A 21,024-nucleotide genomic window follows, 5' to 3' on the forward strand; every position below is an offset into this window, starting at 1 on the left:
TTGAAAGCTTATTTCTTACTTTAGCACAACTGGATGAGCACTGAATACCAGTGCAATTAAAGTTAATATATTAATTGCTGCCTCTGCAAGATCACTGAACTATATTGATATCTTTCATCATCGCTCTTAATTATGACTGATTATAGATATGTAATTAAAATGTGCAATTAACTTTTTATTATTTACTCTTACTACAACAAAGTCCTCAGCAATAATATTAATGATTTGATTAAGTTATCAAGTTTTTTAAAGGTTATTGGCAATGTTCATACAGTAATAATCGCCACTTAATTACTATTGAAATATAAATATGATATGTGTATCGAACAATTTTTGTTTATTTTCATGACCGTTTGCTGTGAAAGCTACTTAGACAGAAATTCTTAAGTCGTTAAATTTACAAAATATAAAGTTCATACGTCCGTAGCTTTTACATAATACTAATTGCTAATTATGAAGTAATTACAAATTCTAATTAGTTAAATGCAAAAATTGCGTTAAATTATGTTGTAGTTATATGGGTTTCGTGAGTCTTCTCGTTTATTGGAAAATAGACATTTTGACCTGGATTTCATAAAATTGATTTTTTTACAAATTTATTTTATTTGTGTAAAAACATAATTAATTTTCATTATGCCGAGAGATGGGCTGCCATAGTTATCAATAAAGTATTGATTTTTCAATTACAGTATTGGCGTATAGACATCAAAAGCACATTTTGCACTCGATATTAATGAAAAATGTATTATTATATTTAAATTAAAAGTTTCATTAATGATAGAATGGACTGAAAATTTGTTTAATTAAATAGTATTCTTGTAATATTGTCAAAATATATGTTAACAACATGTGAGTTTTTAAATTATTTTATATTTTGTACAAAATAATTGATAACGGAAATGTAATTCAATAAATCCGTGGTTTGCAATATTTTAGTCATTTTTTTGCTATAATAAATATAATTCATCCATTTGTATAGAAATAGAGTCGAAGTTGAAATTGATTTTATTAATTTTTTATTTTAGTTTATTTTTCTAAAATTTCAGAACCCGTTTATAGGTAATTAAGGTTTGATTAAATGTTCAATTAAGGTTTCATTACTAATTAAAGTTTACGAATCTTTTATGGTTAAACTGAAACTATAAAAGCTAAACTAAAATTGCTCTAAGCAGACCCTAAAGTACCTAAAAAGATCTTAAATTTTTATAGCGTTAGATCTTAATTCTCTTTTTCGGAAACGTATAAAGAACTAAAAAATTCTAAATTTTAACACGGACAGTTTTCTATTCTACTTTCTTAAACTCAAATCTAAATTTCTGTTCTATAATTCTTTTATTATTGTTGTGTCCCATCCAGTGACGGTGCCAACAATATGTAGGTTCTTCCTGCTGCTGAAATAGCTGTTACCAACTGTGAAGGCGAATCAGTGAAACAGATGAAGACTTTTGATGTTCATGTTTATTTCATGATTTCTTGTACACTTTACATATAACTTGGACAACTGAACTTAAATATATGTAACTCCATTGATTACTAAAGTACTACTGACTCATATTGACTGAACATTATTAATGTATACTTATTGAAAACTTGATGACGACTGAACAATATTGATGTGAACTTATTGAAAACTTGCTGACGACTGCCCAACAAATGGTTAAGGCGCAGTTTGTGTTTTTAAAAGGAATTTTTTATCAACGATTGCAAGATTACTGCAAGCTTACAATGTATTGTAGCTATGAGTAACACTAACTGCGTTGTTTGTATTCTGACCGTTATATAGTAGTTTATAATATTATTTATAGTTATTACAAATTGGTGAATACCATTACACTATATACTGATCATTTAGATTACTAAATGTCTTCATAGGCAGATTGTAGTTATGTAAAAACAGCAATAGTATGTGGAAAGTTTTTTAGTACCATTTTATTTGAAGAATGCAGCCTAACATAGTGTTGCCATAATAACGGTCTATTTTAGCGAAGAATTGGCCACCGAGTTTTTGTTAAGGTTTTATAAATACATAATTTTCTGCATCTTTTTTCACTTTTTTAGACCATGGTGATAATAATTTTTTAAAGTGTATTTTCTTAGCGTACAAATTGCTTGACATATTACTTCATTCCAGTACACTTGCTTTTGAACTGTAAATTTTAAATAACAGTTTTCAGTTTTTTTTTAAACTAAAAATTCAAACAATAGCGCAATTTATAAATAAAGTTGTCTTATCTTCAAACGGCATTAAATGAGCGTTGTTTTTTCTCGGTGTCCTTTTCCTTTCATCAATTATGCATTTTATAATCGTCTTTCAAATAAGAAAAATCTCCTTCTATAAATGTTTAATTAATCGCTCAAGACTGCTTTTGAGAAAGTACTTAAAGTGGAAATGAAAGATTTCGCATTAGAAAACAACGTAAAGGAACTGAAGCTCTTAAATTCAATAATATTCAAAGAATTTATAACGCGCTGACCTACTTCGCGCTAACTTTAACGATAACTTTGCCGACTATGAAGAATTATAAAAAAAAGATTTCTATAAGAAAATGACGTAAATTTAATGTATCTAATAAAAGGAATACCTGAATGGCTATTAATTACGAAAATGGTCGTCGGGAGGTGGTTAAATTCGGCCGTTTATTGTTTCGGGGGAGTTTTAATGGGAATACTTGCCCCGGATGGGGGCTATATTTTCATATTTAACTTGTAACATGAATCAAATTTAATAGAACGTCTTGTAGGCACTGATTGTCGAACTGGTGTTCTTCGAAAATTACTGATGTTTTAATCGAAGGAATTGATTCCATTATATTACGTTTTTTTTTTTTAAATTTTACACGATTAGAATTTAATTGAGAATAGTCTCGTTAATGAAAGTTTTATCACAAACTATATTAGATTAGAACTCTATCATGCTTTTTTTCTGTTATGTAATTATGTAAATCCAAACTAAATTAAGTTGGTCCAAATACCTTCCAAATTTATTAAAGTTGGTCCAAATTTCTTAAATTTTTGTGCTACATGCTAATTTATATTTTAAATACTGAATAAAATGTTTTTCAGAGATTAGTATAATTCTGTTTTCACTATGAACGGAGCAGTCATCATTTATTTATTCTACACTATTGTAAATTATGTGAAAAAATAATGACTTTTATCAAAACAGCATATGTTCGCTAAATTATATCTAAAAAACATTTTTAAATTATTGAAAAATTTTTCATGCTATTTCCATACAAAACTTTGATTGAATTGCGCACTATCTAAAAGACAATATTAAGAGCTAAAACTTTCAGAGAATTGTTTTTTATCAATTTGGAACCATTTGAGCCCTTGGGAGCAAGGAAATTCGAAAATGTCCATATTAAGGGCCACCCTAATATATTATAAATTTATTATCAGTTTCTATCATAGTATTAAGAATTGACTGGAACTGAATCTGTTCGTTTTCGAGAAATCGGAGTAGAAGGTAAAATCGTAAAAGCTTAAATCATTAATGTCCACAGTGACTGGGCCGAGTACGAATTAATTACGCTACTTTTTTTATTAATCAAAAAGTACCATAATTGATGTTTGATTACTGAATAATTTGCCGCGTTTCGAATTGTAACGCAGAATATATATATTAATTAGGTTCGATTGTGCGTTCCCGTCGGATCGATCGTGTTATAATGAAACTTAACCAGGAAATTCAATTACGCGCATGTACCAGGTGCTTTGGGTTCAGAATTGGAATTATTTCAATATGAGCCATAGGGCTCTTCTCAGACGAACACGGATATATCATGGATGATACAAAGCCGCGTTTCCATGGACCTAAATTTATGTTCGTAGTCATTATGCTTTGAATATTCGTAGAATCAAACTATGAAAGACTTTCAATTTTTTATGGCGATGTTTAATTTAATGCATTTAATCTGCATTGTCTTCATTTAATATGGATTTTTACTTTATAACTTGGCGACAATCATATTGTCATTTTTAACTTTATTAGTGTCAAACTTATATATTCAGTTCTTAAATGTAGTAGCAATAAGCTCAAATTTATATCACAATAATAGTGTAAGTTTTATGAAAATAGTAATTATGTTGGTAGCTTACATTTTTTCCTAATTATGTATACTTTTATATCATCTTTTTTGATACTGCAATTTGCAATTATTACATACTAAAATAATTTCAGTTTTTTTGTTTACTGAATGAAGTCCAACTTGTCCTAGACTTTCAATTTATCTATCAAAACACAGTAAAATAGTCAGTATTGAATACAGATGTTATGCTTTAAAAAACGATTTTTTTTTCTAAGTTGCCAATAAAATCCAAAGTCTAGCAGAAAAATCAAAGAATATAATACACCTGTTGCTATTATTTTTTTTTATTAAAATTTACTTTAATATATCAATATAATTTCAAAAAGGATAAAAGGACATTCTACGAATATTTAATTTAATTTTGATACATATTCTATTTTAAATGAATGGTAATCATCTAATTGAAACATCTTTGAAAAATAGCATGCTAGAGAAAAATGGTATGTGGCCACTTTTTGTGTATTTTTGTCTCTAATAGAATAGATTAAAAAAAACATGCCTCTTATTTAATTAATAAACAGTGTTATAAATTAAATTATTACATGGTGAATAGGGCTCGTGAGTAAGTGGCAATAGCCGCTGGAGCTGAATCAGAGGTCCCGGGGAGCCTTATATCAAGCAGCAGTGATGCTTGTTTTCACTTGGAGATATAGATAGTAATATTTTTTCTAGCGAAAATAGCCTTTAATCGGCATTGCTACATCAATAAAATATTCGCTCTATTACAGAAATTGTAATAATAAAATTTATCACGTAGGGATGAGACAACTATTTGGTTTGCCATTTGTAAAAACCGACATACTATCAAGTCAAATTAGCCCAACAGTTTATAGGACTCCTAAGTTTTGATCGCTGTTCAAAATAATAAAAAGGTGAATAATCACTTTGTTAAATATCAATAGTAAAAATACATATTAAATAGAGGCAACGTAGATTAAATATTTGGTTAATTTATTTACCAAGAATGAATAATTAAATAAATGAATAAAACTCTGTAAAAACTATTGTGTTATCATGACTGTATCTCCACCAATTTTTACCAAAAGATAAATTATAACATTGTTATAAGAAATCCCAAGTCTTAGGTAGAGAAAACATAACCTTATATAATCTGATTCGTAATATTTTATGTTCATGTAGGTATGAGCATAAATATTACGAGTAATCAATTATGTGTGTAATTTTACAGTCATTTAAGAATGTACTTATACTTGGCGGCTTTTTTTATATTTCTAAGATAAACGGTATCATTTAGAGAGGCTGCTGCTATCCTGAGGAACTTCCTTATGTCTGTTTTGTTTCCATATAATTCAAAGTAATAGCATGTTCAGATAAACGACATAGACAAGGCATGAGTAAGACATTTATACCCTTCATGATTTATTATTTTCAGGGGAAATTGTAGTACTTTGGCGTCCATCGACGGTAATCTCTTACAACTATAACGACATAACAATACCTGTCATGGATTTCGAATTCTCGACGTTGTTCCGTTTGCAATCTGAAACTATTCGTAATATCCGTTTTGTATTAATTGAAATTTAAATGTGGATACTCTTGTGGTAGATTATGGAAGCAGAAGCTTTGCAAATGGGAAATCGAACACTGAGGGTTAATTGAAAGATCTATCTCTAACTGGCAGTATGCATTGATGTAATCTTTACCTTAGCATTTCATTTTTGTCTAATTTGCCTTTTTATTTGCTAAACTTTAATTCTCAGTTAACTGTGGTGCCCAGTTTTGTGTCGTCAGAATTGAAGTAATATGTTTTTTAAGGTAAAATGTAATTAAAGTCTACTTCAAATATGACATGATCGGTTTGTCATTGTAATTAGCATTTAGAAATGAACCTTTATTAGAGAAATGAAGTAATTATTGATTAATAAATTCTCTAATATTCGTTCACACAGCGGATTATGTTAAACAACGCGTAAACAAATATTGTTTTCGCAACTTCACTCATTATGTACTTGTGTTTGAAGAACTTCATGTAATTAAAATAAACATACATTTATTGGCAGCTTGATTTTTTTTACTTTTTCGCTGGCGATATAATCTCATTCTTTGAACAACTGTAATATCTGTCTTGCCTAAAAAATATTTTTCATTTTAATAACTTCAAAGATTTATAGAAACTACGAATATCTAGATTTGTAATACAATGTAACTTTAAAATGTTTATTTATCTATGCCGAATTCTTTGTCGATATAGGTACGCATACAATGTCGATGCCGGTACCAATACAACGACAGATCTCTATTCACATACGCGACGACTAATCACAATCGACCCGTATAGAAATGATCGTCGAGAGCGAATGACGAATCATTGGCACTCGACTCTTATCTGCCGTAACGCACTTCCGTTGCATTTGAACAATTTACACCCTAGTCGCGCCTAAAGAAGTTTTACTACTCAAAAAGCTCTCTAACAAACAGCTTGCACATAATTTCCGTTGTATAAACACATTGTTTTTGTTTAAAGTTGATATGATATATAATACTTATTGCGTATTAATAATAAAAACCATCTTATTGTCTTGAATTGAAGAAAGAACCGATCCAGATATAAATTTAAATATAAACGCAAATGCAAAATAAATGTAAATGCAAATAGAAGTATTCCTTTCCTCGTGACCTAAGGTTATATTTCATTTACCAGCATATATCGAGCGCTCGCATTTGTAAAAATATAATATTTTCTCAGAAGTATTCGGTCGTATATCCTTAAATAATATATATGCACGTATATATACTACTTTAAGCATATCAAAATATTCCTTATTTTGCAAACGCCGAAGTCTTGGATTCCAGGCACCGCTTGCCTAGCCCGAGGCTGAAGCAATATTTTCCGAACGTAAACTTTAATATTTGCTATAATATAGGCTTTATATTGTTGCATTGTTAGTTTTATGATAAATACTTCGATATTATGATCGATCAGTAAAGATCTGATGTCGGTTATCATGCACGCATATATACATAATGCGTTTATAGTAGATATAGAAGCTGACTTCCCGGATACTTTGGTTTTTAAGGCAAAGACTCCATGAACGGAGAGCTAAGATTAATAGATATAAATCAACAATATTGCATTATTTATATTCATAACTTATTAGTCCAGTTTTTTCAAATGTATAAATCATATATCAACGATTATATATATTTCTGGTTTTCTAATTTACTTAAACTTAAATCAACATTCATATTTTTTTATTTACATTTGTGAATTACAATCTGTCGTCATAAACAACATTCAGTAATTTTAATGGTTTATTAAGTAAGGAAAAAAGGTCGAATGGTCACCCAGTGGTGATCCGATTCGATGTTGGATATGTTTAGCTTATAGTTCTGATATGAAAAAATTTAATTAAAGCTTACAGGTAAATATGATTACTAAAGAATATCAAAAAGGGGCCGTTTTCTTCTGAGACGTTCAATGCCATGGTTTTTTATTAAGTTTTTGGCCATGATGTTTAGGTGGTTCTATCCTTATATCTCAGACTGAACTTATCAATTTTTTCCCTTAACTGTGTTGATGTTCAGATCTGTATAAAGCAACCAATTTGGGACATACTTGGGTGCGTTTATAATTTCTTTCAAAATCTTGTTCTGAAATCTTTGAATTATGGCGATGTTGGATTTGCGAGCCGTTTCCCAAAGCTGTATTCCGTACGTCCAAATTGGTTTCAACATGACTTTGTATGCACATTCACATAATATGTCTTTATATCACACTCACATATCTGTCAATATTTACTTGATTCTTTTTAATTAATTTAAATCCTGAAATGTATTGTTTATAATTTCAACTTATTAGTACAATCTACAAAATGTATAAATCATTCTAAAACGAAAAAACACACAGTATTTTACATATCAGGATAAAAGGAGTCTAAAAGTATATTTTTATAACAAATCATTAATATTAACAATTATAGTTTATAGTATAGTAATTTGGAAAATATTAAATATTATTTTTGCCAAATATTTGTCCAGCCTTGGTAAATTGAATAATTTTGATCTTATTTTTGATCATTACTTTTTATTCTAGTATCTTTTCTATCAACAGTATATAATTTCTATAAATATAAGTAAGTAAATTAAAAAGGCACGATATGTAAGACTGACATCAATTTTGTATGTATCTGATAAATGTCACCTCAATCGAATGAAAAAATGATTTGTTTGAAAAATATTTTCACGCTGCCACCAGCTCAAAATCCAATTTCTGCTTTGTCTTAGAATCAAACATAGATTAATGTTTCTAATTTTCAATAAAAAAGAGTATACCAGTGGGTCAACATTATTTGGTTGTATCTGTATACCCAGTAATCTGTATACCTAATAATTGCTAAATATGTTTACTATAAGAAAAACAAATTGTAATTTATTATAAGAAATGAAAAAATGTGCCTAATTTACCTAAACTTGGATGGACTTTGCACACACATTAACATTGTATATGACAGTAGTCAACTCAATACTGTCAGAATGAATACATGCTTTATTTTTATTCAATGCCATAATATAAATTAAATATATTAAAATTTTTCAATTTTATGCGATCATAGATTCCAGCCTAGTGGTATGGACGTGGTTCAAATACAGCTATGATGAATTGTTTTGGACGTAAATCGCGCAAGCCGTTATGATAACGCCCAAAAGGTCAAACCGAGCACCGTAAACCTGGGAAATTGTTCATCTACGACGTTAATTGTTATAGAAGTGAGAATACATAAATGAGAATATGTTTATTTTATAGAACAAATTAACTATCACTAAATTAATAGAGATTCCCGGATTTTTTTGATACATTTTGAATGGTTGCCTAAGGGAAGCTTAGGTAAACGACTGGTTTTTTGGTATTGACCTGTCAGTCATTATATGTCAAAACTAGGTAGCACTTTTGGTAGGATAGGAAAACTACTTGGTTGCTTTCAAAATAAGCTAGAGACTAACATCTTAACAATTACTAAATGTTCGCAATATGACTGGATCGTAATTCCAAAAACACATTATTCTAAAGATCCTAAGGATGCGCCCCAAATTATATTTACTAGATGTAAATGTATTATGAGATTGTCTTCCTTGCATTGCTTAATTGACATCATTTTCCATTACCAACTAATTTTTTAACAGTAACCTGATCTTTTCACTAACAACTTTGAGATTAATGTGCAGATGCTGTTAGCGCAGTTCTAAGCAATTTTCACCCGCCCCACAATAAATCACTTGTTTTCCTTCGTCCGAAAACCGCTTGACCCATAAATTTGAGAAAAACGGTCATCTTTCAGGAACCAGATGACTATATATGAAAAGGTGCTAAGATGTCTCGCAGAAGAGTATTTTTACATTCATGGAAGAAATATGGCACCACTATATATTCGCCTCTGGAAGGGTATCAGATAGAATCGTGTTTTCTTGGATGCGATTTCTTATTGGAACAGAGGGATAAAATATTACACTGCTCAAAGAATTTGTTGAAGCAAATTTTGTTGTTGTTATAAATGCATCAAATATCATTTATCACATCATATACCTTATAAATGTAATTGAACTTTTATCATTTTTAGTTGTTTAGCTATCTCGATACAAACAAATTGCTCATTCATTAATACACTTCAGATTTATAGTTAAAAATATATTATCATCTAATCCTTGTTCAATATTTTTTCTAGTATGAATTGTGTCCTAACTTGATTATTAACTGTTTTTGATTGCATAAATAATTCAATTAAAATAGGTGATTTTTTTCTATCAAACTATTGCATATGTTGTTATTGAATTTCCATTTCAATAAAAGTTTAATACGTCAAAAAAGTGTCCTGATTTTGCTTTCTGATCAATTTATTCTACACTGGGCTATGGAACCATTACCTTAATTAAACTTTACAAAATCAGTCCACATGCGAAATTGATATTTCAATATGAAAGTAATTAAAAAAACGCTGTAGTCATCAGCAATAAAATTTAAAAATTCGTTAACGAATATTTAGTAATTAATGAAGAAAATATTTTTTTGCTTGTGGATTCGTAACACTTTCTTAATTGCGATTAAGTTTTTTGTGAAGACGATAAAATTTCACTGTCTTGATTTATGAATATTTAGTTATGATTTTGATCCGTAGCACTTGCAATTAATTCATTATTACATAAACATTTGGTTGTAATAAAGGTGTTAGGTAATTCACACGTAATGAAATGATAGTTATTAGAAGTGATTATGAAAGGAATTGTATTGTAATTATTGTTTTTTTGATGCGCAGTTTTTGTAATTTTTTATTATTGTGTCATAAAATAGATCAGTAATCTAAATTAACATTTTTGATAACCACCAAATTTAAATTAATTTTATGCAAAAATTAAATAGTACTAACAGGAGTACATAGCATAAGGATACTCTGTTATTTAAACTAATGATCAATATTACTTTTATTTTTTTCATACTTTTATTGCGAAATGGACAATATTTTTGAATAATATTTTTAACAATTTTCTGAACAATTTTTACTTTTTGTCGAAAATTTTCTTCAGATTTTTAACTTCCCGTAGGGCAAGTTATAGTAATCGCAAAAAAATCGAAAATGAAAATTTTTATATATCTTTACGTTTCAGAGGTTTCTGAACATTTTGGCATACCTTAGAAAAAATGGATGTATGTGTGTGTGTGTGTATGTGTGTGTGTGTATGTGTGTGTGTATGTGTGTGTGTGTGTGTGTATGTATGTATGTATGTATGTACGTGTGTGTATGTATGTGCGGATACAAATTTTCGTCTACGATTTCGGGAACACGGATCAACCGATTTGAATAATTCAAAAAACATTCGATTCGTATTGATAAGGAGACGTGCTGATTAGTTTTTGGCGCAGGGAGGTCTAGCCGTTCCGAAGATACGGGGCAAAAAGTGCCGAAAACGGTAACTCAGTTTTTAAGAGAACGGAGCGTTCGATTTGAATAATTCAAAAAATATTTCACTTGTATTGACAAGATGAAGAATCAATAAAAATTTTCATGAAGGTAGGTCTAGCGGTTTCGGAGATATGGAGGAAAAAGTAAAAAAATGAGCCATTTGGCGGTCAAAAATGATCATTAGACATATGCACATCAAATTATCAGATATTTTATAGAGATTTTAACAATAAGTATACATTTTGTTAACATTCCTATGGGTTCCGTACCAATGCTTATGCGTTAGACAGCGACGCGGCGCTTACGCGCTTTATATATTGTCCCTATGCAGTTAAAGCAGTATGATTGCTTTGAAAATAAAGTTCAGATCTTCCACAATATGTCAAAATAAAGAAAAAAAATTTTTCAAAAAAAAAAAAATTAAAAAAAAATTTTTTTTGTCCAATTTATAGTTTCTCAAAAATCTTATTTTTCAAAGTAATTTTTTTCAAAAATGTTAATCGTTTTTAAAAAAATAATAATTTTTGGTACGGGAAGTTCCAGCAATTTGCCTTAAGGCACGATGCCTTAATTGCCTTAAGACAGAATTCCACTTACAGCTAGTTTTCAATTATAATCAATAAAAACTTTTAGATCAATACGATATTTTTGGGTTATACTTAGCTATTTATTTATTCATTTATTGGCTATATACTGTTTATTTATATGAATTTTTGTGTAGGAAGGAATTTTCTTTTAAACCTACATTTTCAAACTCCATACCTTGGGCAGTCTTATAACAAGCAGTAATACTTGAAAATATAGATCTATAACATGCTTACAAAGGAAAATAGTTTTTTTTTGGCATTGCATCATCAAATTAAATAATCTTAGAGGATTGGATTATCTTAGGATATTTTTAGAGCGATTGGTTTATCTTCTGAAAAAAAATCACGTAGTTAAGAAGTACCATGCCAATAGCTCAAAGAACTTTTATTGCTGTTCTAACTAGCTGTAAGTGGAATTCTGTCCAAGGGCAATCAAGGCATCGTGCCTTAAGGCAAATTGCTGGAACTTCCCGTACCAAAAATTATTATTTTTTTAAAAACGATTAACATTTTTGAAAAAAATTACTTTGAAAAATAAGATTTTTGAGAAACTATAAATTGGACAAAAAAAATTTTTTTTTAATTTTTTTTTTTTTGAAAAATTTTTTTCTTTATTTTGACATATTGTGGAAGATCTGAACTTTATTTTCAAAGCAATCATACTGCTTTAACTGCATAGGGACAATATATAAAGCGCGTAAGCGCCGCGTCGCTGTCTAACGCATAAGCATTGGTACGGAACCCATAGGAATGTTAACAAAATGTATACTTATTGTTAAAATCTCTATAAAATATCTGATAATTTGATGTGCATATGTCTAATGATCATTTTTGACCGCCAAATGGCTCATTTTTTTACTTTTTCCTCCATATCTCCGAAACCGCTAGACCTACCTTCATGAAAATTTTTATTGATTCTTCATCTTGTCAATACAAGTGAAATATTTTTTGAATTATTCAAATCGAACGCTCCGTTCTCTTAAAAACTGAGTTACCGTTTTCGGCACTTTTTGCCCCGTATCTTCGGAACGGCTAGACCTCCCTGCGCCAAAAACTAATCAGCACGTCTCCTTATCAATACGAATCGAATGTTTTTTGAATTATTCAAATCGGTTGATCCGTGTTCCCGAAATCGTAGACGAAAATTTGTATCCGCACATACATACACACACGTACATACATACATACATACATACACACACACACACACACACACACATACACACACACACATACACACACACACACATACATCCATTTTTTCTAAGGTATGCCAAAATGTTCAGAAACCTCTGAAACGTAAAGATATATAAAAATTTTCATTTTCGATTTTTTTGCGATTACTATAACTTGCCCTACGGGAAGTTAAAAAGTATTTTTTATATAACTTTTTGTAAAATTTCCACTTATCTTTACGTTTCAAAGTTTTCTGAACATTTTGGCAATTCTATGCAGATACAATGTTTTGTCCACGAATTTGAGAGTATGGATCACCCGATTTGAATGATTCAAAATTCGACTCTTATTGATGGGGAGACGTTCTGATTAGTTTTTTGCAAAGGCAGGTCCAGACATTTTGTAAAACCAATAAAAAAATATCATTTGAGCGGTCATAAATGATCATTAGACATATACACATCATCTTAACGGATATTTTATAGAGATTTTAGTAATAAGTATGAATTTTGTTTCTATTTTTTTGGGTTCCGTACCAAAATTTATAATGTTTAAAGTTTACTTATATAGTCCAAATAAATGTCGTCGACATTTTGGACAGTATGTATCAAATGAATTGAATGAATGGATTTCAAAAATTTTAAAATTTTCAAAGCCGATTTTTGCAAAAAAAATTAAAATTTTCAAGAAAATCTAATATTTAAAAAAAGTCGACATTTCTCAAAATTTTCAAAATAATCTAATTTTAGCATATTTTTCAAAAAAATTCAAAGCTTTTAAAAATTTTAAATTATGGTAAAGGAATTTCTAGCAATTTTCCTTAAGGCACGATGCACCACTAGTTTCCTATAAGAATTTTTACGTAGATATTAAAAAGAATATCCTACAAATAAAAACTTGACGTTTTTCCCTATCTCCACCATCGCATTCCATAACCGTTTTAATTCTATTTAATAAAATATTGTAGTTTCCAATATCATTTCTAAACAAATAAATACCATACATTTGACTGTGTATTAAAGTATATTTATTTATTTTCAGATCAATATCGGAGCCCCGAGGCAAAGGCTGCTGCGGTTTCAGTGGCGCGCGACCACCCCTTCGCGCGCTGATCGCAGTGGTGGCACTTGGAGGGGTCGCGTGTGCGCTCGGAGGCGCCGCTCTCGGTGCCCTGGGCCTTGGGGGAGCACCCACGTCTCATCTCACGGCCGCCCTTCTCATGATCGGTAAGTGATCATTGTCACGTTGTAATAGGAATTAATAAATTTATATAAGTAGGGCAGGCTGGGTACGGTTGTGCCAGGGTACGGTAGTGACAGTCGCCATAACAGCTAAGCTATACTGATTATGACATATGGTCCAAAGGGAAAACTTTAATTATTAAATTATCCTTAACTTTTTAATTATTATCCTTTATACTTTACAAGCATTTTTTGAGTTTCAAAAAAGTTTTACCCTTGGAGAATAGTTGAAGCATTATCACAACTCGAGTTTTCAACTGACTTTTAAAAGTAAAAAAGTTCTTTATATAAAATTAGTTATCGAATATAATTTATACCGAATTTAAATTTTTATATATTACACCATGCGACGGAACTTTTGATCTGCACCTACAAGGAAGACCTATTATTCCGAAAGTTCTGCCCGGAGAGAGTAGTCGAAGAATTTGAGATCACATCTTAGGGAAAAATTATATATATATATATATATATATATATATATATATGTATATATATATACTAACATACCCGACGAACTCCGTTTCGCCACCAGATGGTTTCGTGAGAAAGATGAAGAAATTTTTGTTTGTTTTATATTTGAAAAGGAAAAATTTGATTTTACTACACAACACTAATGAATTTATTTCGATTACAAAAATGAAGTGTTTTTTAGTTGAACTTCTCTAGTAAATGAAAGTGAATCCGCAAATTATCCGTTTCATTGAAGTGCTCTTTGGTAAACCACATTTTTTGTTTTTTGGTCTGACGTTAACACAAACAAAGCAGATGGTTTCCCAACTCGTGAACAGGCAACGTATAACTGCCCATGTGAAAAACAATGATTTTCTAAATAATCTATTTGAAATTTATCCCGCAAACACTAAGCGATTGGCCTTGCGACTTGTTATTTCGAACGCAGGGCGAACTGGAAATTGCAATCGTTTGAAGTCACACGGAAGACCAGTCGGAATCATTGGTATGTCACCAAATCGCCAGCAATTTTTGATTGAATGGTGAAATTCAGTGTGTGTACATCATTATTCTTTGCGGCAAGACTTGCTCGTTGACTTAACCAAGCATAATACTGATAATTCTTACTAATGTCATTACTCGAATTTTTAATTACGGCGCGTGAAGATCCAGCAATTTGCATTGAAGCACGATGCCATGCACCACTGTCGAAATCGGTTCGTGCATTCTGGAGTTATATCGTCAGGAAGGAAAACCCGACTTATTTTTATATTAATGTAAATATATATATATGCATCATATAAAATCTAATCTATTTTAAAAATGAACAGACAGATATATTGGTAAGAAAAAATTAATTAGATTTCAGTCCATGAAGAAGTATATGGACAACCAGACATGAAGTATACCAGCTCTGCATTTCCATACAGCAAGATGGATATTGCGAATGATGTATTACAATAGATGAATATTTGTATTCCATATTCATATATATCCATATTTCTATGTATCTATATATCCATATATCGTTGGCATGTGTGCAAAGGCAAAGCTCATGCTTGATTAGCATGTCAAATGGGTAATGTCGGCAGTTCGCTGGTATCGGGTCCGCCGTAGGACGCCTCGGATTGTTTGTCTGTTTGTATGTTTGTTTACAATGCGAACACATAGGCCAAGATCACCTTCTATAATTATACAAATAGATACAGGTACCTATGTCATAATAGCGATGGAATTGCATCGGTTCATATTGCAACACATGGGACGAGAAGACCATGGTAATGCAAAGCTGTAATTTAGACTACCACACCAATAAGTGGTTAAGTCAAATTTAGTCAAGTGGTGGAGTTAATCAATTAGGGGTAAAAAATAAACAATATTTGAGAAATTTTGAGAAAATTCTAACGATTATTTTCAAGGAACCGATTTGACTCCACTATTCCAACTTTATAATTCATGCAATTAAGACCTGATAATTATTTTTATCTATGGTTCTAGAAATGTAATTTACGGTTACGGATCCAAAGTTTAAATGAACAAAATTGATGAAAATGAACCACAATATCCGAAAAATGGTTACAACTTGACCAAAGCTTCTTCGCCTTACCTTAAAGCTCATAATTTTAAAACTCCAAAAAGAATTTGGATATTTTCATCCTGTATCGTTTTGATGTTGAGTTCTAAGACACCCTGTATGTATACATATATAATCATCGAACCCATTATTATATGGCAGGATAATATCATTCACGTACACACGGTTAAATCTCAGCAAATATGTAATTAGTAGGAGGAGTTCAATAAATATAGATTATCAAAGTGCTTTCTATTTACGAAGTAAACTCTTCCGCAGGCTTTATAAACTTATCCATACAAGCCAAGCTATATTTTTATGACTTACACATTTAGTCATTTGATATAGGTTTATTGGTATACTACAGTATTCAATTTCCTTATCCAGTAAAACTTCCATACATTCCATACTTAAATTAAAAGCAATTTCAAAGTTTCAAAGTGTCACCCTGATCAAATTGATTGATTTTGTAGATGATTACAGAGAATTTGGCGTGTTTTAATATACTTTAAACAAAATCAATTTTAGTGCAATTTGTGTTATATCTAAATAAAACCTGTTGCATCTTCGAAATTTTATAGTTTACAGACTGAGTAAAAATATACTATCCTGATGAAGTAAGTAGTTCTGCAGGTGAGATATACTTCTAGAAGTTCGTGCGCGGCGTTAATGCAGCCTTCTACACGTACTCGTCATAAAACGAAGTAATTTAAAACTTTCCTCATAAAATGAGATTATTATATTATCACCTTCGCAGACAGTCAAGTCATGTATTTGTTTTCAATAATTGATCAAGGGACTTAGTGAAGACAGTGCTCTATACGAAAATGAAAAAAAATCATCAAACATCTGATAATTGCAATAAAATTGATCGTAATCACTAGTACTGGCAAAAGATTATTGATTTTAATAGACATAATTAGAAATTACAGAAAATATGGCCCGAAAAACATGAGAAAAACAACTTCAAAATAAACTTTTAAAGGCGCGTTACACGTTTGAACTAATTACTGCGACAAGACTATGTCAATGACGAGCAACATCTGATCAGATTGTGGTGATTGCTTCATTACCATTTTGTAGTTTAATGGAATTTTTGTTTTTAGCAACCATATGATAATTTTTGTTCTATTAATGTTCATTATGCACTAGTTTCATTACTTATCACATAAAATAAGTCATAAATAGAGAATATTAAAAAAGACATCATCACTCTTGTTAAAATCCATTTAATCACTTTACTGGAGCATATAACATCAATAATATTGCAAGGTACTCATAATTAGAGCAAAAACACGTTTTTAATCAGCGCAATGATAAATAACAAAACTTTATAAGAACAAAATTATGACAAGTTATTTCATATCTTCAGATGTATTGTTTTGTACATAGTCACGTTCGCTTGTTGCTGACAATTTAATTATTTTATTCTCTCACAGAGTAATAAGGTAGTTTCAAACTGAAATGTTCTGTTCTCTGAAAAGTTTTCTAGATGCTTATACCTTTTCAAGGAAATAAATAAATAAAAATCTTTCGCTATGAAGGAAGTTGGTAAAAAAACACTCTGTTTCACAAATTATTAAAACTATTTATCGATTTGGTAATGGATGTGATAATTTAATAAGGAGAATTATTAGAAGACATTATTATGAACCTGATTTAAAATTATGATTATGATTTCATAATGAACCAGGAAAATAATTTATATATGGGTAGAGCGGGGCTTAAAGCTCCACCACCGATATCTCAAAAACAAGTAACGTTAAGAATTTTTTAACAACAATATTTCAAATTGGAAATTGAAAAATCAAAATTGAATTGAAAATATCAAATTGGAACTTTGTGCTCCACTCTACCATTATTATTTTATATCTGTCGTCAAATTGTCATTTACTTATTTATAAATTATACAGAAGTGTCTTTAAAAAACGAATGAGTGTATTTTATCTAAATAATTGACATATTTCATTTTACATTTATATATAATCAGAGTAAACTGCATTAGAAAGCCATATATAGTCATTGCCATATCAACGCGCTTTTTATGTGATTTGTGGAAAGTGTGCTGTGCGTGAATTGTTCTCGTAGTTCACATAGAGACTAACATATAATATAATGAATAACGTTTTTAAATAAATAATATTTTCACATCATTACTAGGATTATGTATGTCATTATCTTTCTTTACTCGTTTCGTGCTTATTTTATACAAAATGACACACTTTCGTGATTTATATTGATGCCAAATTTAAATATTGTAATAAACTTGTTTTGATTTATTTTTAAATGAAGATAGATGAAGCCTCCGCTCTGGATAATCTGACATCGGGTTGCAGCGATATCCATTTTCACTTGAAAATATAGATCAAAGATATGTTTTAAATTGAAAATAGCTCATTTCGTGCACTGCGGTGTGAAAGGCAATGGAAAATCTGTCACACTATTCTTAACTGAATCGAGTTAGATTTTAACTCAAACCTGCCCTGGAGCAATATTACCCATTATTTTTATTATTACCATTCAAAATAGACTGGACGTTATCCAGATTTTTAAGATTTGAGAGCTAGTACCTGAGATCTAGAAATTTAAATTATTCTCATACAAAACCTACACCTGATAGCAGTGCCAGTGTTGATTTAGTAAAAAACTTGATTTCCACAATTAATATCTACAAACTGCATAATGTGTACAACAATTTGTTCAATAATGGAAAATGGCCATATGCTGTAAAAGAGCTTAAAAAATTGAAAACTTTTTTTTGTTTTAGAGCCAAAAGCTTGAAAAATCATCTCATAGTGTCATAGGACAATGAAATATTTTGATTCATAAATTACAATTAAAAAAAGGTTAATAAACAACATTTATATGATAAAATAATAAACTATTTATATGATAATATGTAGCCATCAATAAATCTTTATTTATTGTAATTATATATTTTAGTTCTTATTTTTAAATTTACTTGAATTTATTTGAAATTATACGTGCTTTTCAATAAATATACAGGGTGTCCCAGAACTTGATGTCAAGCAGAAAAGGGGTGATAGTATTGACCTTAACCGACTAAAGAATATAAAGAAATCTCATGTTATTTGGAAATTATGAGGTTTTAAGTGAAACCTACAGTTTTAGTGAAATTGTGACAATTTTTTGGTTATTTTGGTTCATTTTTATTAATTTTGTTGATATAAACTTTGAAATCGTTACCGTGAATAACATGTCTTGGACTATAGTAAAATAATAATAATATTGTCCTAAGTTTTCAAGAATCAGGATTTTTTATCAAACCATGAAATAAAAAATTTAGAAATCGGTCGACTTTGAGAAACCTTTCTTAAAAAAATGTTCTGGCCAGTTTTATCAAAAGTTATTGCATGTAGTCAGGATTGTAAAATGGTACAATACTTGATAATTTTTTTTTTTAATTCAAGTTAAATAAAAATCTAAAGCCTTCGGTTGCACTTAGAAGCTCATAATTTCCAATCAACGCAAAATAATTTTATTTTTCTCAGGACGGTTATGGTCAATCTCAATCAATATAGAAAAACTGCTGATCAATATATGGACCCTTTATTACAATCTATATTAATTATACTAAATCCTTAATATTTAAAAAATAATAATAATCTTACATGAACAGTTCAATGATCATTTCTTCATCGCCTAATTATACATCTTCAATAAATAGTATCTAAATATGTTTTTTTTTTTTATTTACTTTCACTTTCTAAATCCGTCTAATTCATCTGATTTAAAAATACAATGTCAGTTTTAAGTATAGTCTACATTTCGCATGTCTACATTTTTCATGCCTACTTGTCAAACAAAGAACACAAAGAGATTATTCATTTAATTTAACCATAGAGCATTATAACAAAGAGTGCATAATTTGCGTTCATTAGCTGATGTCACATTGAAAGACATTGTTTATAAATTGTGCGCAATAATATGAATTACATTATTTGCATGCGTTTTACAATAAAAAGCGTTATTACATATATCAGCAACAAAAGGATACCTTGAAAATACGTACTTGGTCAGTTCATATTTGCAGATTACAGGTGCGCCGGCCAGCTGACCTTAGAGTCTAATAACTTGAGCACACTGAATCCCACAATTAATATTAAAAGGAGAAATTATATATATATATATATATATATATATATATAATCCTGTATTTTTGCCACAAAGTTTTATATTTGTGCATACCATTTGCATAAAGCTTTTGCGGATTTAAAATAAGTTACGGCAGATTTCGCGATTCAAATAAGATGACGTTAAAACAAGCAATTGGCAAGATTCACATATTGTATGCTAAGTACCCATATTTATAGGTACCTGACCATGAATATTTTTTTTAATTAACAGCATAAATTGGATTCACTTTTTTAATCATTAATAATCTGAAAAGCATTATATTCTGTGGATGCAGATACTGGCTATCTCTTGTTTTTAGTATAACCACCTGAATTCTTTGCTGTCTAGTCAATATAAGAATAATACTAATAAATAGTAGTCTGCCCGAAGGCAGGTCCATGTTATGACAGCACCACAAAATCAATGATTTTCCCCCCTGCCTTGTCTATTATTTCCCTTACCGTTTTATTACTATTAAATAATGACCATTAATAACTTTATATTTGTTTTTATGAATTTTCCTTTCCAAACTTCTGTTTCCATGCTTCCTGGTCACGTGCTTCGTCCTTCAGTTCTCTGTGTTTCCTCACCCCGTAAGTCGTCAATCATCTGCATTCTTCTTCTTCCCAATCCTTTCAGTCTTTCTATTTTACCTTTGACGACATCGTGTAGGAGACACTCTTTTTGCAGAATGGTCCGATCCAGTTTCCTTTTCATTTCAGGATTCTGCTCAATAGATTTTTTTCTTCGCCCGCTCTTCTCTCAGAACTTCTTCATTTGTTATTTTGTCAGTCCACTTTATTTTCTCCATTCCAATACAGAACAATTAATTGTTTTTACATGTATGAGGTTTTT

At 30.0% G+C, this 21,024-nt stretch overlaps 1 protein-coding gene across 1 annotated transcript in view; it reads left to right on the forward strand.

The window, feature by feature from the left end:
- Nucleotides 1-9,421: 9,421 nt before the first annotated feature.
- LOC113374844 overlaps nucleotides 9,422-21,024 on the forward strand; it is a 194,737-nt gene continuing 183,134 nt past the window's right edge. Inside the window, exons 1-2 of the mRNA XM_026614809.1 lie at nucleotides 9,422-9,492; nucleotides 13,810-13,994. Of these exons, the coding sequence (XP_026470594.1) occupies nucleotides 9,422-9,492; nucleotides 13,810-13,994 (256 nt within the window). The remainder of the gene's footprint in view (nucleotides 9,493-13,809; nucleotides 13,995-21,024) is intronic.

Source organism: Ctenocephalides felis, unplaced genomic scaffold (assembly GCF_003426905.1).
Source record: "Ctenocephalides felis isolate EL2017-DRISC unplaced genomic scaffold, ASM342690v1 CF-g0.4_SCAFFOLD_01886, whole genome shotgun sequence".
NCBI lineage: Eukaryota > Metazoa > Arthropoda > Insecta > Siphonaptera > Pulicidae > Ctenocephalides > Ctenocephalides felis.